At 35.9% G+C, this 22,635-nt stretch overlaps 1 protein-coding gene across 2 annotated transcripts; it reads right to left on the bottom strand.

Moving 5' to 3' along the window:
- Positions 1-419: 419 nt before the first annotated feature.
- On the bottom strand, positions 420-21,495 carry vps9d1 (VPS9 domain containing 1). Of its 2 annotated transcripts, none has more exons than XM_039650482.2 (16): positions 21,350-21,495; positions 20,707-20,779; positions 19,613-19,804; positions 18,941-19,103; positions 17,525-17,636; positions 15,403-15,465; positions 14,319-14,371; positions 14,065-14,152; positions 13,365-13,450; positions 12,757-13,280; positions 12,373-12,502; positions 10,953-11,158; positions 10,058-10,142; positions 6,170-6,274; positions 4,014-4,126; positions 420-1,522 (listed from the first exon to the last, which is right to left on the bottom strand). In XM_039650482.2, exons 1-15 carry the CDS (start codon positions 21,446-21,448, stop codon positions 4,015-4,017), a joined length of 2,091 nt encoding a protein of 696 aa, XP_039506416.1. In that variant the 5' UTR covers positions 21,449-21,495; the 3' UTR covers positions 420-1,522; position 4,014. The 2 variants fall into 2 exon arrangements, with proteins under 2 accessions (XP_039506416.1, XP_039506418.1); XM_039650484.2 differs by lacking the exon at positions 420-1,522 and adding an exon at positions 1,529-1,925.
- Positions 21,496-22,635: the final 1,140 nt, after the last annotated feature.

Raw genomic sequence — 22,635 nt, 5'->3', positions numbered from 1 at the left:
GATCACCATTTGCAAACTCTTGCTGTGTTTTGGCATTTAACCCCAAGGCTTGTCTCAAGCTATTTTGGGTGCCACAGACAGGAATTGGGGCATTTATGTAGAGGGACAACAAGACAAGTGGACTGGAAGGGATTTAACATGCCACCCATCGACAAAGTCTCACACAGTGAAGCCGTTAGAGTAATAGTCATCCATACAGAGGGTATTCTAGGACAGAGGTTAAGCCTCCTGATGCAGAGTGGCATGTTTTCTCCTTCGGCCCGGAAACTTTCAGAACAATCCAGACATCAACAATTCAACAATCAGGCGGTTTGGACTCCCTCTGCGCAAGCGCTTCTCACAGCGTTTTCCTTCCCTTTCAGATTATAACTAATCAATTAGAAGAAGGATGGGTGGGAGGACTGCAAGGAACACTCAAACAAAATTACATGTCTTTATTGTTAGAAAATTCACATACCATATATTTTCAAACCATGCCCATGTGCATTGTCCAATCCCAAAAGATCAAACACAGACTCTAACAAGGCTTTGTAAAAAAATACATGGTTATACGGTCTCTACAGACAAAGAGAATCAAGCTACATTCACATTCATTACAGATCTTAAGCAACAAACACAAAACTCTGCTCAAACAAAACATATAAATATATTTATTTATGCCTTTGTGTACACACACACACACACACACACACACACACAATACCCATTTCTTATTAAATCTCAACATCAGTAACATCAGACTGAAGACAGTTATTCCAGCAGCATTAGTGTTTCTTGCACATCCAAGCTTTTTTTCACATTGATTTCATTTCTTTGACTATTAGTGAAAAGCATTTAAATAACAAATTAAGATATATATGTAAAAAAATATATAAAACCTGTACAGCTTAACATGTCTGCTTAGTGGTTTGTTTACCTGCAAGAGAAATGCACGGCTCAGCATATAAAAATCTGCAAGACCAAACTTGACAATTTTGCTCTATTCCTTTTTTTCTACCTTCCTATTTTACTATTCCTACTCAGGCTAAAATTCTGAGCTCAAATACAACAAAAACTCTGTATTAGTGTCGCACATGTTTAATAAATAGGGTGTAACAGAATGATAAATGCTAGTAGCGCTTTAGTATCATTTATATTTTATAAAAGTTTGTGGGAATACCATTTTAACAAAAATAAAAATTCAATGGGATTAGAATATATAGAAATAATAATAATAATAAAAAAACACTTTCACAAGTCCCTTCTTAACATCTGGCTCATTTCATCCCATGCACTATTTGTTTTTGTTTTTTGTTTTTTTGCTTTGGCTACAACTGATCTCATTTCTAACCACATTCGGCCTGAACCACATGAACCTGCCCTGTAGCACCCAAACACAGCATAACCTTCTCCAGTCCCGTCAATGCGGCAGGTGGGGAAGATTCGAACAGAACTAAACCCTGGCATGATTTGGGGCTAAACAGGCTGAGTTGAGGAGATAAAGCAACTCCTGAGGACTATCAAAAACCACTGGCTACGGCACCTAGAATCAAAACACAAAGGGTTCTAATTAAATTGGATGAACAAGAACAACATGAACCAGCCAGCTACTTTAAAAGCACAATCTGGTACAGGAGTAAAAGTGAATGAAAGTGTTCTCCATCACTCTGGCAGGGGTTGAAAGTTTGTTTGACTTTTTGGCACGTTTGACAGTCTCCATTGGGTAATCTAATTAGAACTTAAGCCACCATAGACTATCATTATTTCAGTAACGCAACCTTGAATAGAAACTTCAGCCTGTGGCCAAAAAAACTGCACCATTTCACTTGAAATCAAGTTGAAAGTTCAGCAAGGTCAATGTAATCCATCCGTCAAGGTAAAAGAGCAGCATTAGTCTGTGATCAGGGGAACCGCCCATTCCTCCCCTTCCAATTGTTTCATTTAAGCTGTGGTGGATGAAAACAGAGGAGCGCGTTTCAATGTGGGACGCCATAGTGCAAGTGACAGCTGTACAGACATTGCGCTCTGCGAAGTTAAACGCTTGAATAAAGCGGACTGACATTGTCGAGTAGAATAATTGGTTTAGTTAATCTTTCCCCAACCCACTATATGACAGTTCTTACTAACTGAAAGAATATCTGAAAGGCATAAAACCAAATAAAAATAAATAAAAAACCTCATCAACCGCTCAAATGTTTGGAGTCCGTATTTAAGTTTCTGAAATTCTCTTTTGCTCACCTACCGCTCTGGCTACTTTGACGTGTGTATAGTGTGACAGTTAACGAAAAAAGGTTAAAGGGATACTCCACCACTTTTTCATATTAAACCATGTTATTCCCTTAAATAAGACGAGCTGATACATGCCCCTCTCGTCTCAAGGGCGTGCACTCAATCGCGCGATTCACTTTGATCGCACTTAACTAGCCCAGTTCATTCAATATGGGCCAAGCAGAGAAGCGACCAAACACCTCCACGTTTTCCCTGTTTAAATACAGTTACACAAGTAGTGTAACTCGAACTAGGACGGTGACACAAAACAAAACGTTACGCTTTTCTAAGCATGTAAAATGGATAACTGTGGAGAACTTGAAAAATGGAGAACTTTCTCGGTTTGCTTTCACAGTTCAGACATAACCAAATTTTCTTATGTAAACCGTGCATGTATTTGAGAGTATTAGCGAAATAAGACTCGAAAGATAACTTAGTCCAGCAGCCAGGCGCTGTTAGACACGCTTTTAGTGCATGTGCGCGTCGGGTGTTCGCGCTCAGAACAGCGCATCAGCAGTGAATGATGTTTAACCGGCAGGGCTTTAAAGCACATGCAAATAATGAACTTTTGTGAACTCCCTTAACTGATTTGGCCATTCCTCTGCGTTAATATTTTATGTGAGTATTTGTCGCGTTGTACACTGCTGTTGAGACGGACGCGTCAGAACTGCAACTGATAGAATGCACGATATACATATATCTATAAAAGCAGTCAGCAGCTTGCTTGGAGCAAGGATCATAGCGCAAATTTGAACTATATCGACATATCGCCCAGCCCTACTGGGGACCTAACGGTGATGTTATTGTAAACTGACAACGATAACACAGTAGCGCGAGAGCGACTGAGGTACGAAATTGAGCAGGTGAACAAGCTGAACGCAAGTACGTCCTTGTTGATACTTGGAAAGGAAGGAAGAATCTGTACGCATGTCAGCCATTATGTCCTCATATCCTCTCCTTTTCACTCCGGCAGCCGACACCCGTCCCCCTCGCCCTTTTATTTTTTTTTACAGATCTGCATGATTCACGTAGGTCACATTTTCAGGTCGGAAAAACCGGAATTCCGGATTAATCCGGAAAAATCACATCCCTGCTCATATATCGCGAAAAGAGTAGCAAAAGCTTCAGTCTGCAGCTTCAGATTCAGAATACAGGTTTGTGACTGTTGACTGCGAGTGCAAATCTCAGCGTTCAACTTCAGATTTTTATTTTACAGGTTTTCACATCGGAGCTGTGAATGTAAATGTTTGCGTTCACGTACGAATATTTATTGTACAAGTTCTCAAATTCACATCTACGTGCTCTCGAGTTTAGCTACTCATTTACCTTCATATGGGGGCAGCACTGTTAAAAACAAAAACAAAAAAAAAAACGAATGATGAGTCGGACAAGAAATTTAAGGTCAGTACGTGAAATGTAAGACCTCCTTATCGGGAATTTCAGATTTTAAGACATTTTCAGACATTAAAAAGCAAAAATTTTATTTAAGAGGTTTAAAAACGTTTTAAGGACCCGCAGAGACCCTGTAGAGATGTTGTAACATATGGAAGCATACCATTTCATTAAACAACGTAATCACATTTGATCAACTTGATGCGTTCTTGCTGAAAATAATTCATTTGTAGAAAAATTAATGAATAAAATCGATCCAACAATCTTAAATGCATCTACCTATATAGGCAGCTCACTAGGTTTTGGAACACAGATGTGGGAGTTTTTCCAGATGATTTCAGATAACCTGAAATTATATAATTGGCTTTACCTACCTCAGGTGGTTTTGGCAGATGTGGTTGGAGCCCCACCCAAGAACAATGACTCGACATAGGTCAGCGCGCTCTGCATTGACGTCAGGCAGTACCCCTCCTCTCCAATCAGATACCTGCAGACACAAACACTTCATTAGCACTTCTCACAAGGGAAAACAAGATCTCTTCCACTCGGGGTCAACTTCAAGTGAACCCATCTGTTAATGAGACTAAGACACGAGAGATCAAGCTTGAAGCCAAGGATCAGCATGTTGGATGTGAAGAGAGGATAAAGTGATGGAGAAAATGAGAAAGGCAGAGAGTATGAGACAGATCATTGTTCTCTCAGTAACCATAAAGAAAAAACAAAAACAATTGAGTTCATAAGGAATATTCCCACACTTTTTGATCAATTCAGTATAAAAAAAGTTTTGAAACTACATAATAGGCCTTTTTTTGGTGAACTATACCTTTAAATCAGTCAGACACATTTATATTGACCCATTTAAATGAAACCTGTTAACTGTGCCTAAGAACGAGAACACTTCCTATCACAACTTCCCTCACACGCTGCAGAGAGAGTTCCACCCTCAGTTCCAAGCCACAGAGCATCATAAACTTCAGAAGATATTTTATTTGTATTTTTATAGGGAGAGAAAACCCCAAACCAGAATATACCCAACATTCCTTGTTAAGTGCCAATCTAACCAGCCTGTAAAAATGTCCAATTTATACTGATAAACAGAGCTCAGGGCTGTGGTCAGAGTAGACACGCGAGAGTAGAGCACAGGAGGGGTCAATGAATCCCAACAACACCACTCAGGAAACAGGTCAAACGGCTACCTATAGAAACAGAGATTTCACGGTTGTGATTTCTATCGCTCAATATCATTTTTTTAATAAAAAGTTGTCAAAGTTGGACTCATATTACCGGAAAGCACTAATATTTGATGGGTTTATTCCAACATTTTAGACTGGAGGGTATTTTTCTAGCTGAAATATTTATTCACACATCTGAGACTGCAATAGATGACACTTTTGACACGATTATTGGCAGCGAGTGAGGTCGTGTTCTGTTGACACGATACATGCCTAAAGGACAGAAAGACTGGCACTTAAAAGGATGTGACAAGCCAAATTTTCAAACAGCGTCATACCACCATCAAAAAGTGATGCCAAAAGTTTGACAGATTGACAATCTGTTTTGGAGATTGTCTGAAATATGCCACTTTCTATTGCATAATATTTAGTCAGTGTAAAAGCCTATTTGTAAGGGCTTTTAAAGGTTCCCAATTTTGTTTTGGAGGTCTCCTATAATAAAGTGCTTTTTGAACTTTGATGCATGTAGACCTAATTTTCTCATAATACACATTACCTCAAGAGTGAAAATGACTTCTAGAAGACTCATTCTCTATAAGCCCTGCCTTTGAGCGCTACTCTGCTCTGATTGGTCTGATAGCCCAGTCTGTAGCGATTGGTCGACCGTTTGGTCGAAATGTCCATAACTTATATTTGTAACAACAAAAACTGTTTTACTATATTTTTTATAAAATAAATGCAACCTTGGTGAGCATAAGAGATTTTTCAAAAACTTTTGAACAGTAGTGAATATATAAAGTGTTTCCTTGTTGACACGTCTGTGGTTACTGACTGAGTTTTTTCTCCATTCGGTCACTTGGAGTTTTGGTTCCTTGCCACTGTTGCCTTGGCTTTTGGCTTGCTTAGTTGGGGAAATTTAATATTCTACAATATTATTGATCTGTGTTCTATTATTTTCATGATATCCCTGTGAAGCTGCTTTGATACAATCTGTGTTGTAAAAAGCTCTTTCTAAATAAAGGTGACTTGACTTACTTGCCATTGATCTCATATACTACTAGTCACTTCATTCTAAGATTTGTATGCATGCATGTATTGTGTGTATATATGTATATATATATATATATATATACACATATTTTTATATGTGTGTGTATGTACAGTATGTGTGTGTGATTATATATATATATATATATATATATATATATATATATATATATATATATATATATATATATATATATATATATCTCTGTTCTACAAAATTTCTTGTGGCATGGCAATCTTTGTTCATATTCAATTCATGAATACTGTTACTGAACAGTTAAATTATATGGCATTTGATATTGAGGACTTACCCCTCATGGATGAACTCTTCCAACGCCGCACATTCAGACACCAGCTGAGGCATTTCACTGCGTAATGCCACAAATGCCAGGATGGGCAATAGGTCATCGGCACCTCTGAGAAAGAGAAAATAGAAGAAATTAACAAGACATGAAGTATATAAAAAAAAAAAAAAAATCCAATGACGCTTCTTTCCAGGATAAACTATTCTCATAAAGGACATTAACAGAATATAGAAACCCCATGATTCATGTGATGAAGGGACACTTGCGTGAGAAAGTAGCTGGGTGTCCCCTTTCCTGCCGGACTGCAGGACACCTGATATGTTTTATACAGGTGAGAATAGCTCTACATACCATCCGTTTCAACATTGGTTCTGCAGCAATCAAAAGAACGCTCATGCACCAAAAAGGTGTGCTGGCATGACACAGCCATTTTCTTGTTCAAGCCTGTTTTGGCTAAATTATGGCACAATCTGAGCATTTAATGAAAAGCTGAAGAGCTTGGTGATACGAACTTCGGAATAAATGTGAAGCCAAAATATAGGGGCTATGGAAATTTAAATTTAATGAATACCCATATGCCCCCTCTTGTCCTTAAAAGACAAAGATAGAGGAAAAGATAGACAGAGGAAAAGACTGATGTGCAGAAGGAAACAGTAATATAAATTCAAGTGTGAGTGAATGTAATCCAGAAAGGAGAAGAAATAATGAGTGAGCAAGGAGAGACAATGGAACAAAACAACCAAAAAAAGTGAGAATGGCTAAATTGTTCATGTTCATGCATGCATGCATGAGGAGATTCATTCTCCCTCACAACCAAACAAAGTTAACAGCAAAACAAAGACAGAATGCGCATTGGCTGTGCTACCGGGGCAAAATCAGGGCAAGTCTCACAATGACATTTCCAAGCAAATCACTGATGCCTTTAGCATAAAGCATAATCATTATTAAACCAATGTTCAAACACAACATGGAAAACACCCAAATAATGCTTAAGAACCAAAGCCTTTGGGTTCAGAAAGCAATGGTCCATTGTTCTGGCGAAAACAAACAAACAAAAAAAATATCAGGCGAGGGTAGTGTAACCAAAATTACAATCATAAACGATAGTCGTTCAAAAAAATAAACAAACCCTTTAAATAATCCAGTCAATATTTTACAATTTTAAATAACAACAGAACATAGTAAATGAAGTAAAAAAAAAAAAAAAAATAGAATAAATATTCAAATACCTATAAAACAGAAAATAGCATTTATATAAAATATAAATGTAACTTAATTTAACATTTAAATTATTATAAAAATGTTATACAATATAAAATACATATTCAAAAAATACCTATAAAAAAGACAATTAATTAAAAAATAAAATAACTATAAATGTAAAAATTATTAACTTAACATTTAATTTTTTGTTATAGAAATAATATACATTTATGGTTTATTCAAAGCCTACATCCCGTCTATACGAGACACAGTGTCTGCATGCACCACTTTCTGTGTTGTGCACAGAATAAATAGTATAACAGATTCTGCACCAGTTGCTACATTTTCTACTAATTACACAAGCTAAATGTTCAACCTTAATAGAAAAACAAAACTGGATGTCATAGTATAAGAGATGCAGACAGTGCTCTAAAAACAAGCATCTACATCAGTCACTGTAATGGGGTGCCAAACCGCTGTCACCAGCGAGCCTCTGCTCGGCAAGCTGTGATGCAAAGAGACACAAGCAGATATGACGCAAGTGCTCATTCTACCCACATTTCCTAGTAGAAAGCAAGCAAGAGACAGATGAACAGGCATCAGTTTTTTAATGGGTGTGGCGGGGCCGAGAGAGGGTACAAACATCATAAAGGACCACATAACGTCCCACTACAGTTTTCTCCTATGCAGGATGCTAGCGTGAGCTCACACTTTAACTGTCGAGATTGCAGCTAAAACAGGAATAAATTTAAGATGTTTTTCAAGAGAGTGGAGCAGACGCTGAGGTCTGTGGGAGATTTCCCACAGAGAATCTGAGCCAAGTACACTCACTCTGATAAACCTGAATAAATACAGACATTCAAGAAAAAGTGTGTCATCAGGAAGATATTACTCTGGTTGAACACACCCGTTTCATGCAGTGAAAACAGAATTCAAGACTTTTCAAGTAAAAAGAGGTGACAGTTTAATCTCGCCAGCGTCAATTTATTTGCCAAGCGCCAGGGATGTGCAGAGAGTTGCTCAGGGGCAGGAGCTCAAATGTAAAAAAGGGGCATATAAATATGTATTAGTAGTATTATAAGTATAGTAGGCCTATATAAGTACCCAACCAGCCAAAAGTTTGGACACTAGTAAAATTTTTAATGTTTTTGAAAGAAGCATTTTATGCTCATCAAGGCTACATATTCTTTCTTTCTTTTTTTTAAAAGAAATTTTAAAAAGTGACAGTAAAGACTTGTGAATCACTTGTAAATAATAATTTCTATTTTAATTTATTGTTGTTCTATTTAACTTTTTATTCAATGAATCCTGAAAAAAAAAAGTATTCAAAAAACAGTTTCCAACATGAATAAATCAGAATATTCAAATGATTTCCGAAGAATCATGTGACACTAAAAAGACTGGATCATTGGCTGTTGAAAATCCAGCTTTGTATCACAGAAAAAAAAAAACTATTTTTTTAAAAAGTACATTAAAATAGAAAACTATTATTTTAAGTGGTAATGATTTCTATATGTTTGATCAAATAAATGCAGGCCTGATGTGCATAAGAGACTTGTATAAAAAAAAAAAAAAAACCACAACATTAAAATAGTAGTGACCAAATTTAGTAAACCGTGAAAAATAGTAAACAGTGTATCAATTTACATAGACAAAATTCAAGTGACTTGAATATGCTGCTACTTACCATTAATGCTACTTTTGCTACATGTTGTGACAGATGACAATTGGTCGGTGTATTATAAATGACAAACAGGCTTCAATGAATTATGTAATTTTAAAATATGTGTGATACGTTGATTTATTTGAAACGACACTACCTTTTATTATTATTGAAAAAAAAAGTTAAAAAAAAATTGCCATTCGGTTCCAGAGCAGATTGTGGAATACCTATACGTTTATGCATTTTCACTTTCAAACGCATAGCATTTGCTACGGTTGCGCCTGCCATCCATTAGTTTTCGACCTTCGAAAACGGAGTCTGACTTCTTCAGTCAAGCCCGAAGCCAGACAGTTACACACAACCAATAGCAACGCGACGCGTTAGGGCAACGACACCGACACAGACTGACAGAAAAGTAAAAATAAACGTGAATTTAGGCTACTTTAGTCTTGTACAAATCGTCATTTTAAATTATCAAATGCATTTTGTTTTGACCACCATAATTATCAATTGATATTTGTTTGAGAAGGGTACTTTTGATTAATTTTAAAAAAGGCAGCGGCTCAAGCACCCAAAGCCCCCTCCCCCTCTACATGTGCCTGACAGGAGCTGTATGAACATCTAATGAACTAGCATGTTCCACAAGTATCTCTCGGCAAAAGAAAAAGCTCCCTTTTTGTTAGAATAACGATCAATTTTACTTGACCTAAGCAGTTCTACATTCAGACTCTCAAAGTGCATCAAGGCCAAACTCTGCTCCAGACAGGGCGACCCACTTAGAGAGGAAGTCAGCTCCGAGCGCCCCGCAGGGGCCAGAGGGTCAAGACAGGACCCCTGCTGAGCTTTGGCCTCCATGAGGTCTGATGAAGTCTGACACAAGGCCAGCTGACAAGCAGGAGATTGTGTTTAAACAAGTCTGAACTCCAACATACTAAAGTTGCTTCTTGATTGTTTGTCTTTTTTTTTTTAAATGACAGCGAAATGGACAAAGGGTCACAGCAACACGTTATAACTTTGTGTATACTCACATTGCTGCTGATTTGGGTTGAGGGTCTTTTTCTTGCAGGAGGCGGTACTCTTCAGCACAGCCACAGATAATTCTTAAAGTTCTCACTGCAATGAAAAACAGCTGCTGTCAGAAAAAATACTGGAATTGTACCTAAATGGTGCATAATACCATAAGGGTACATATTGGCATTAATATACAACCTTTAGGTGTAGAAACATACTTTGTATATGTTTTACACATCATTTATGTAATATCATTTAAGAACAAAAGTACGAAAAAAGCCCATTTCTGGCACACACACAAACAGCTTTGGTAAATCAATTTTGAGTGTCACAAGTCGAAATGACAAAATGAGTCATAATTATGACCATTTTTTTTTTTTAATTGACTTTAAAAAGTCAAACATAACGTGTCAAATTAAGACATCTCGATTTTGACTGTCAATTATGACTCAACTTCAAAATTGACTCGATTTCGACTGAAATAATTTATTTTATGACAGTAAGTCATTTGTGATAGTAAGTCAAAATTATGACTTCACACTTTAGTCAAAATTATGATGTCAATTATAAGATGAAGTCAAAATTATTACATACCAAGACTTTTAAAAATAAGTCAAAGATAAAAAGTAAAATACAAGATGAAGTAGATAATGGCATGTTGGCTATTCATCTCGTTAAAATTCTTTCTCCTACCCCAGCTTAATATCGAGAAATAGTTAGAAGCCAGAAATCTGTAGTCAAATAAATCTCTTCTTAAAGGGTGGGACTATCTGTCTGTCAGAGCAGATGGGGAGAGTTTGTTAAACACATTAGACATTGTCGTTTTTAATTCTGTGTATGCATTGAAATAACATACAGTAGAACACACAGAAAGGGTTTGTGGTTTCATTTTAAGCATCTCAGAGATCTTACCAATACACTCAAGTTTCTTTTGAGGACAATAGTCTCTACACAAAAGCTTCAACTCCTGTACTGCCGACTCATATGGGTAGGAACCATGCATCGCAGTGGTGTCTCTAGGGAACAATTTGGATGCTACACCAAGGTCACCAGGTGAAACATTACGATGAAGACGCATGCTGTTCTCAACAGCCAGCTCCCGTTCATGATTCACTCGCCTAAAGAGTCAAAAGAAACACATAAGATAATATGTTCTTTAACTAAACCAATAAAGCAGCTAGTGTTTTGACAAAATAGGAGCAGTTGTAAGGGAAAATGGTATTTTCAGCCATGCTGTAACTAAAGAACAAATGTATAAGATACAAATTGACAAGCAGTGCCATCTACTGCTCAATAACTACATAAATCATGGAATGACACAGCAATCTCTTCCACCACAAGGAAAGGCTGCCCACTGCAGAGCCAGTGAGTTGAGCTTGACGTCTCTCTGAACCTAATCGGTGGAGCTAGGTTGTTTAACTCCACTTTTAGATATACACACACTCGCAGACTTCCCTAAGCACTTCTTCTAAGGGAATTCCCGCTGCCATTTTGAAGTGGGTAGGAAAGTTTATTTGGACAGTGCCTAGACCCCTCGATTTTGACCGAGCGAGCGAATCTACTATATATGAACAAATCCATAGACCACTATGCAAAGCTTGACCTGAAAAAATTAACACTGTACATTAGGGGTGTGCAACATTGACCAAAAAATAAATAAATAATAAAAAAACCTGATATTCCCAAAGTTTTGTTGATTTTAATGCATTTTTGTGCTGGTACCATGGCTGGTTTAGGCCTGCTGTTGACAGCTGATTCACAAAGATATTCATTCTATGTGGTGGTCAGTTCACAGCAGCGACAATTTTATTTATTTTTTTTAAATTCAACATTCAAATAAATTATATTAGAATAACAACATTATAGGGCTGTTACTAGTCAAATTAAATCATTATCAACAAAATCCATCTTTGCAGTGCAGAGGTGTCAAGCGGCATTAATATATTAACAATTGCATAAATAATGCAATGCGATTTTATTCAATATTTAAATATGAAATTATTTCTAATTTGAAATTTAATTAAAGGGTATTTTAAATATAAAACTAAAACGTAAAACTGCCTGTAGGTGGTTCAGCATTCAGATACGTCCATGTCAAAATGTCATCCGGAATTTAAGACCATTCATAAGTAAAATAAGACTTTTTATAGCTTAAATTTTATTACCTTAAATTTTAAAAATCTAGTTTAAGACTTTAAGGATCCACGGGAACCCTGTTAACTGAGACTCGCCTAGACAGGCATTTTGACATAACTTTGGTGTGAGCCCTCACACAACCCCAAACTTTTGAAAGGTGGTATTATTTGTGAAAAACACCCAATTTGTGACCTACCTAAAGAGTGCCAATAGAGGGCGCCAAATAGGGGTGAAGAAGACTTCCTCTATGCTGGCCACACATTGGTCCTTAGAGACGGCAGTGTTGAGACATTCAAAAGACAGAAGACACAGAGACAGCAGGCGATCTGTTTCACACAAAGACAAATCCATTTACCATAGAGAATCAGCCAACTAGTACATTTCACAAAAGGACCTTTGACAAACACGTTTATGGTGGATTATGGCGTTGTTTACACCCTGACGCAGTATAAACGCATGATACAACCCTACAGATCCCACTGGCTATAACAGGGGATTTCCATGATTGCTGAACTCACGTTGTACATATCTAGAGTCACAACTAAGGCCTCAGTCACACAACAAACAAACATATATTTACCGATAGCATTGTGAATATCTTTGACGATGGTTTTCAAATGTCCCTTCAGAGCACGCTCCTCACGATCATGAATGTGAGACTCTAGGTCCATGTGTGTTGTGCCAAAGGTCACATCAGAGTCTGTATCATCTCCACTTTGAGAAGGAACCCAGTCCAGCTGAGTAAGAAACTTCTCCAGATCCTCAAAAGAGTTCTCCCTATCTGTGGAGGCCAGAGATGATGACTCGCGCAGTTCAGTTTCGGATTTAATGTCGCTTAAGTTGAGGTCGTGGGATGGTGAAAGGGAGATAGAGGCATCCGATAAGCTGTGTGTCAGAGCAGATTTGAGTGAGCTCTGCTGCTGCTGTGAAGAGATATGACTGTCGAACAGGAGCAGGCTCTGGGCGCTGCGGGATGGCTTTAAGGGTAGCGAGCAACCAGGCACTGTGTCCAGAGGAACACACTGGCTCACTATGGGATACAGTCTGCTATACACATGATACTGAAGCTTCTTCAGCAACTTCATGACTGGGTGATCTGGGTAGCTGGGATCAAGAAAGACAAAAACAGATGACATTAGATACAGAAGAAACGCTCATTTATTTTTACAGATGACACCACGAACCTACCTGAGAAGACAGGAGATAAGACCTGTAACCAGTGTCGGATCATTTGGATTCATTTTCAGTTTAGCCTTCCAAATTTTTGGCCATTCCTATGATTAAACCAATGAAACCATTATTTATACATAATTGAGAAGAAATGTCAAAACTTGGGGTCGGCAAGGATGCCGTTCTTCCCATTACCTACAAACATTTCTTGAGCACCAAATCAATAAATTTATATTTACATGAAGGATCATGTGAGACTGAAGACTGGAGTGATGACTGCTGAAATTTTTTCTTGGTCATCACAGGAATAAATTACATTTTAAAATATATCAAAATTAGTGCTGTCAAATGATAAAAATATTTAATCGCAATTAATCGCATTAAAGTCATAGTTAACTTGCAATTAATCACACATTTTTATCTATTTTAAATATCTCTTGATTCCTTTTTGTCCCATTATTTTAATCTTATCAACATGGAGAAGTGGATCGGCTTGCTTTGTGCAAATATTTTTTATTGAAAACAACATTGACATATACGGTGTTCAATTTCACACTAACATTCTCACTTGGAGCAAATAATCTCTCACACAATGTAACACTGTCCATCAATACAAGGGTGAAAGAAATACTGACGAGGTCCTGATATTGACAAACCGATGCACAAAGATACATAAAGTGTCTAAAACCAATCAACACAACAATATGAATATACTTACATGATCATGCTCATATTCAAGCACACTTGCATACAGAACTCGCTGCTCTTGTTCCTCAGGTGTAATGGTCCCACAGGTTGCAAACCGCCTGCAAAAGTGCAATTTCATGCATAGAAATTAACATTAAAATTCTAGAAAATTGAGCATTAAATGGCTTAAAGGAAGAAGAAACATAATATGCAAAACTCATAACACTCCATGTGCAATTTAACATTATGAATGTCCATCTGGCCCACGGGTCAAAAGCTGCTCACCTGTTGGCTTCTTCCTGCAGCCGAAGTCTCCTCTCCTCCATTTTCCTTTGAAGCTGCAAGCGCTCAGGAAAACTCCCAACAGTTTGAAAAATTACCACATTCAGAAAAATCAGAAGCAGCTAACTTTGCTCACAGCACATCGATTAAAGGGAAATGTCACCCAAAAAATGAAAATTCTGTCATTATTTACTCAACCTCATTATGCACCATGTTTGCGCTTTCAGTTCAGTTGAGCATCAGTTTATGTTCGCTGACACACGAGAATGAACTTTATTGGTTCTCGCATGTCATTCAAACCAGCTTGACCATCTGTTTAGCACAACTGATGTGTGAGTTGATCAATGTTTGTATGAGAACAAAAAATAAATTAAATCTAAATTAAATCTATTCATCATATAAAACTATTGTCTCTTAAAAAAACAAAACAAAAAGTTGCATAGCTGTCAATGGAGGGACAGAAAGCTCTCGGATTTCATCAAAAAAATAATAATTTTCCGAAGATCAACGAAAGTCTGGAGTTTGGAAAGAAATGAGGGTGAGAAATTAGTGACAATTTCCATTATTGTATAACCATATACATTGTTTAAACTAACATATTTTTGTATAAATGCTGTAGTGCTTTAACTTAAGCTTTCAGTAATTTGTTGAAATGATGTTACATTTTGAAAAGGATATTTCATGAATTGCAAGCAGTGTGTTTCAATTTTAAAACGTACACAGAGCTTTAACAGTGTGATTAATAGAAACCTCTGGTTTGCAGAGAAAGCACAAAAGGTCTAAGACCAGACCTTGAAATTGGCATTTAACAGAAATTTCTTCCCTATTGTGACGCATATTCAAGTGAAACGGATTTTTAATGAGAAAAAAAAATAATAATAATAATTGTAGCCAGTGAACACATTATCAGAGAAGAGGCTGCTACAAAGAGGATGGGTTAAAATTATCATTATTATTATTATTTAATGTGCATGGATAAAAGATTTATAATAGCACTGCAATATTATATAAAAAAACGAAGATTTGTCCATTTTTAGTTCATGGTGACTTTAATAAAAGCCACAGCCCAGGAAACCATAAAGGATACTGCATCTTGTCTTGCTTTGGCTATTATAAGATTCTCCATCATTTGCCTCTGAAGTGAGAGAGTCTGTATAAAGAAAAAAAATAAAGATTATTATACAAGTAATTATTTCAGTTTCAACTTTGATTATTGCCATTTAATCATTAGTAGAATAAAAGTTGAAGAAAGTTTCATGACTATAGTGCAGCATCCCACCAGATTTAACTGAGTTAAAACACTCACAGCAAACAGTGATCATTCAGTTTGCAGGGACATCCACTATAGCTATTAACAAAAACTAAACTATTTCTGTCCATAACTGTTCAACAGTTCGAACCTATTTGTAAATCACACTTTTGTTTTACTCTATAGATTTTATGCCAAATTAACTTTCAAATATATAAAAAAGTATTGCCAATTAACAAATTAACCTAATGAAGTGAATCAATAATGGACTTTTAAAAGTAGACTTAGCAAAATGCGGTCAGTCAAAATTGTTTTAGATGGATCATGTCACAGCATGACATGTCATCTTTCCGTAACAATTTACAGTAAGGTCTCATTTGCTAGCATTAGTAAATGTTTAACTAACATGAACTATTTTTTTTAACAGCTGTTTATTGTTTGTTTTTGTTACTTAACAGTACATTCATGTTAACACACAACTTTTGTATTAGTACATGTATTAGTTGTATTAGTTTTTTGTATTAATAAATGTTGAAATGAACATTGACAAAGATTGACTAACGTTACTATAAGGTTAGTTAACTAATGAAACCTTATTTTAAAGTGGTAACGTCACCCAAGTTTACAATATTATTTTTCAATATTGAGTTTCATTAGGCAAAGATTTATGATTTTGGCATAACGTTACACAAAGTAACCAACGTTTTTCCCTCCAAACCGTTAAAGGAAGCCGCTTATTTTGAACAGAACCAGTTAACGTTAACGTTACTTTTTTTCCCTCGCCACGTAAGTTAACGTTAAATGAATAAATCAAAACGAACCTTCCAGAATGTCTTGAGCTTTTTCCAGTATAAACGAAGATCCATTGCTTTTTCTCTGTGTCTCCGCATCATTCTTGAAAACTGGACTGGACACAATGTTTGCACAATGTCCGCTGTGTTTGACAAAACTTATACGAAAGAACCTGCCATGCAACGAACTGCGCTATTAAACTATGATAGCGACCGCAGACGAAATATGAATTGTCTTTATCTATGTGCGGCCAATCCGTCGCCCTGAACACCTAACTGGATCCCACATTCACTTCAGAAGTCACAGCAACAGCACATGGACATGTGAGCTTAGTGAATCGCGCAAAGCCATTTAAAACAAGAGGTGTGGCGTCAGAGGTGTTATACGCATGCGCACAATAAAAAGGTCATGGTGCGTAAACATCCGAAATAAGGTCAAATTTGGGTTACACTTTACAGTAAGGATAATTGGTTAACATTAGTTAATCTAGTAACTAACATGAATTAACAATGAGCAATACATTTGTTACAGTATTTAGTAATCCTTGTAGATGTTAGTAAAAATCCAGCTGCTCATTGTTTGTTCAAAGTGCCTTTGATTTTAATAATGTATAAGTAAATGTTGAAATTGATATTAAGTAATATTAATAAATGCTGTAGATGTATTGTTTATTCTTGGTTCATGTTAACAAATGTAGTTAACCCTATTGTAAAGTGTTACCATTTATAGTTTTTCTACACATACGAAATTTTATATATTATGAATGCGTTGAACCACAAGATTGGAAAAAACACAGTGTGGAACATTTTTTCCTCACCTTCCTGGATCTATTTCATTAATCATTTTTTTTTTTCATAATTTTATTTTTCCTCTATTCATTTTTATTTATTTTTTTGCTAATTCCCTTTTCTTCATAATTTAATGGATTTATAATTATTTACCAAAAAATATATTAAAAAAATACAGCAGAAAAAAAGAAACAGATTCAAGAAGGCACTATGGCACTTTATTTTAGGGGCCCTTGTATGTATGTATATGTGGTTTTTTTTAATAATAATTTCCAAGAGTAGAGCATACAAGCATAGTATTTTTTTATAGTCTAAGATTTATTTATTTGTTTTTGCTTTTTTTTTTAATACAAACTCACATTTAATTTTTCTAAACTTACCAATGAGGTTTTTTGTGTGGCCTGACCAGGGGTAAGTCTTGCCAGTCGTGCTTCATAATTAGCCTTAAGTTTCTGGTTCAGACGTGACGCTTCTTCAATAGGCGTTAATTCCCTGTCATACACATACAAAAACTTATTATTGTGAACATTCTGTGCATTAGTGGCAGCTCTTAGTGAGACTAAAAGAATGTGATGTACTATTGACTTCCTGTATATGGATGCAGAATAGATTTGTTCTCTATCACAGAACTGATAACCTTGAAAGATCAATTGTTGAGGCTTGGGGCCACAGGAAGTACAGTACACATAACTAATGTGAACCATGTGAACCCTGATTTAAAAAAAAAATAACAGTGATGAACAACCTAATCTTAAATGTTGTGGATAGCGGATAAAAATAATGATAATCTTTTGTAATAATTTAGATATTAAGGAAAAGCTTTATGTCTTGGGCTCTTTCTCTTACAGAGGCATCATCCAGAATAAAAAAAAAATTGGTTTCTTAAAGGGTTAGTTCACCCAAAAATGAAAATTAGCCCATGATTTACTCACCCTAAAGTCATCCTAGGTATATATGACATTCTTCTTTCAGACGAATACAATCGGAGTTATTTAAAAAAAAATGTCCTGGCTCTTCCAAGCTTTATAATGGCAAGGAATGGCCATATATTTTTGTCATAAAAGTCCAAAGTGCATCCATCCATGAAAAAATTGCTTGGTTAATTGGCTAATAAAGGCCTTCTGAAGAGAAGCGATGGGTTCGTGTAGGAAAAATATCCAATTTTATATTTAAAACTTCATCGACTAAAATAACTAGCTTCTGGCAGATGGCCGAAGTCGAAGCATACAGCCATCTGCCGCAAACTAGTTATTTTAGTCGATAAAGTTTTAAATATGGATATTTTTCCTACACAAACACATTGCTTCACTTCAGAAGGCATTTATTAACCACCTGGAGACATGTGGAGCACTTTTATCGTGGATAGATGCCCTTTGATGGACCTCAAAACAGAAATCGCCATTCAATCCCATTATAAAGCTTGGAAGAGCCAGGACATTTTCAGATATATCTCCAATTGTATTCGTCTGAAAGAAGAATGTCATATACACCTAGGATGGCTCAAGGGTGACTAAATCATAGGGTTTACTCTATTATTAAATGTAGAGCTATGATGTGGTGAGAATTATTTTTATATTAACACTATTTTAAATGTTAACATGTTACAGTGTTACGTATATCTTGTTTTTGTTTGTTATCTTGAATGTATTAGATTTCATAATATATCTTTGGGAACAAGATGTGAACTCAATGATCAATGGATTTTGGGACTCTGTACCCATCGTTACATAAGTTCCTACACATTCTGCTGGTATATATACAGTGCTTATGAAAATGTCAATGGATTACTGACTCACTTTCGGTTGTCTTGTGACTCAACTGTCTGAAACTTTTGGAAGACTTCAGGTGGCAGAAAGGGGGAGCCTGCCACCCCTCCCTCAGAGAGGACTCTGCGATGTTTGGTGGGCTGTTGCTTACTTTGTTGTGTCACAGAAACCAATCCCGGCTCATTAGAAATTTCTACAAAGAGAAGAGTTTGGAATATTAAGTATACGGTGTATATATATATACATATATATATACTGCATTTACAGAAAAAAAACAGCAATTCAATATACTTTAAAATATGATTTATTTCTGTGATGCAAAACTGAATTTGTATTAGCCATTACTCCAGTCTTCAGTGTCCAACACTGATAAGTGAGTATCAAATCAGCATATTAGAATCATTTCTGAAAGACCGTGTGAAGACTAAAGCTGCTGTCACAGGATTAAATGAAATTTTTAAATACATTAAATTACAAAACAGTTATTTCAGGTTGTAATAATATTTCACAATATTACATTTTTTAACTGTATTTTTGATAAAATAAATGCAGCCTTGGTAAGCATAAGAGACTACATTATCCTGAAATAATGTTTTAAAATTTTAAAAATCATATTTTTGAAATAAATGTCTATATGTTAAATAAATTGGAAGTTGCAACTTCAGGGACCTCCTGATTGAAAACCAGGAAAAATAGGCTCACCTGATATTTCGAGATCACTTAATGCATTAATAGCTGGAATGGTGGTCTGTTTGGGATCGGACAGAGAAGTGGAGGAGGTGGCAGGTGTAGGGGACTCTTGCTTCCTTATTATACATGATTTGACCCTCTCCAAACATTGCTCAACCAGTTTCACCATCTTCTCTAATTCCACCGACTCCATCTCTCCTTCCACTGCAAGAGGAAGTGCATAATTTATATTTAGTAGCTCATCCAGAAAAAAAAAAGGTACAATTTGATGGTCTGAAGTGAGTCAGTTTATGATTCACTGCACCAACAGACGCAGACCAATTCCGACAGTCACTAGATTACAGGGGCGAGTTGCATAAACTGCTAAGACTAGTCTTACAAGTTAGTCATCCAATTTTTTCTTTAAGACTGTTCATAACTTTTTCAAGTTAGTTACATCAAAACGTACATTGGTCTAATTTGATACCGAGCAGTAAGATTGATTACCACTAACTAAGTGCTAGTTGGTCAATGCTGGCTAGTAACTAGTAAAAAACTAGTACTTAAGACACTGTCTTAACATAATGGCTATGTTTATGGAACTGGCCCCAGGACGTAACTTCTCAAACATTCAAATTACGATTCAGCATGACAACAAAACCGATTCCTGATGGTGCGTTGTGAACTTGCCTTAAACAATCAGGTTACTCTGCATGGACCTGAAAAGCTAATCATGAACCAATGTGAGAAGATCTAGCCTTATCTTAATAGAGCTTTAGGAACCATTTAACGCAATCTTTTCCACTTAAGATACAGCATATTTTAATCCACAAAAAGGACTGTGTGTCTTGTCAATCAAATTCACTGATGTGATGATGATGAAGCACATAACATTGTGTGACACATCAAATCTCTTCCTTTAAAGTCCTCCAGTTCTCTCTTGAAATAGGAAGCCGGGTCACAGCACATGACAATGACTGTCATAGAGGAAATAAAATGTATTGTGAAATGACAGTTGAAGGCTAAACGCTTATCACTTTTGAATAGAAGTGTTGGAGGATGTGTAACTGTAGTAACGTTACATTTCTGAACTCTCATAACGCAGTTTTTAAGTGTGAATAACTTACGTGTAGACGCGGCCTCTTCAAGCAGAGCATGGGAGATGTAGTTGATACTTCTTAAGTATTCACAGTATGCCTCCTATAAAGAGAAATAAACAACCACAGTGGGTGTGGCAGGAAGATTTTATTGAATCTATTCGGCAACACAGTGCCTGTTAAATTTAAGATTTGTTGCTAGATGTCCTTTTGAACTTCTGTGGTATCTCGAGTTGCCACATCTAACGCCACCCCTCAAAGAGAGAAGGACAACATCATGTATTATCTAAATCTGCAGTCTATGTAAGCTCAAACCAGCTCCGATTAATCGTTAAACACTCTGAGATCAGGTGATTCGGAAACAGGTAACGTTAGCTGCTAATTAGATTTATTTAATAATATCTAAAAGTAAACTATGCAAATCACCATTGATATGATTGTATCCCAAGAAAGTATCAGTATTTTAAAATAAAATTTTTATCCGTACTTCATTGAAAAAAGTTCACATTTTGGACACGATCGACTGGACTCACAGTTTTTTTGAGAAATCATGATCATCAGCTTCTATCAATGTTTACGCTGATAAATGACGTCGCTCTCGCATGCAGCTATTGGCTAAATATGACCATATCTGGATCAAACAATGCAGGTTTCAAGATATAAACATGTCAACCTTGTGTTTGTTGCTGGTGTCCAGCTGAATGGCCACTTTTACAAGCTTCATGGCATTCTGCAGTGGTCTCTGATTGCTGTCACTGAGAGGGGCGGCCATCCTGCCAAAACAATCACGCGAGTTTGACACTCAGCAGCATAACAGCAACAACCTCTAGTGACGTAATTAGCGTGTTTCAAAATAAAAGGCCTTGATAAAAATAGCTTCAAATGAACAAAGAAAATACTTGGTATATTATAAAAATATATTGTAATATATTAGATAGATATATAATATATCTAGATTGAAGTGACACTTGAGGTATGTGCGAATAACAACGCATGTTCAAGTAACGTTAATGCTATTCAGTCATTATTTACTCAATCCAAACTTGCTATTCTAAAAGCATGTTATTTAAAAAAAAATCTATAAGTAAAACTTAACTACAAAAAAGCAAATATTCAAAGACTGAGATTAAAGTGCCTATATAGGATATAATTAAGTAACCTATTTAACTACACCAATTAAGTTAATGTGGTATTATCTTTGACAGAGGTAACTTAAAATGAAGGGCACACGATATATGAAAACTATGAGCCTAAGGGAGAGTGCAAATGAGCCTGCAATATGTTAACTGTAATTTGTATGTGTTCTATGGAGTATGTAATATGTAGGGCCATTAAGAGAGTGTGCAATATCTGTTTGTTTTATTTTTTTGCTGTGAATTGTCTTTTTTTTTTTTTGCTGTCTTGTAAAGCTACGGAATGGACAGTGTCCATAATAAATTTCCCTTCGGGGACAATAAAGTATATATCAATATCAATATATCTTATTTAATAATACAATTGAGCACTTATATGTAATTATGGTACTTATTTTGAAAAAGCTTTTATTTCTACATTTCATCTGGTGATAGCCAATTTTTAATAGGGTCTTATTGTTTTATTTCGAGTCATTTTAGTACTTCAAGCACTGATCCATTATATAAATTTAAATCTCTTTCAACAATTCTAATTTTCATCTACTTTTATTTTAGTTTTGTTTCAATTTCAGTCATAGTATTTAAGTTTATTGCCATTTCCGCATCACTGGCGATTACACGACAGACATTAAACATTTAACAACATACTATCAAAAGTACAATATCATAAAAACAAACTTAGAAAAAGAAAAGTACATGTTCAAAATAAGTACAATTCTATAATAGATTATATAAATGTATTTTACTTGTGCTAAAAATACACAAACCTGGATCCATTAATAAGTCCTTAAAAGTTTGTCCTGATAACGACTGCATTCTCATAACA

Source organism: Pimephales promelas, chromosome 10, assembly GCF_988280905.1.
Source record: "Pimephales promelas chromosome 10, fPimPro1.hap1.1, whole genome shotgun sequence".
Lineage (NCBI taxonomy): Eukaryota > Metazoa > Chordata > Actinopteri > Cypriniformes > Leuciscidae > Pimephales > Pimephales promelas.
The sequence above is the reverse complement of the archived record's forward strand: the minus strand, read 5'-3'. Positions and strand labels throughout refer to the sequence as shown.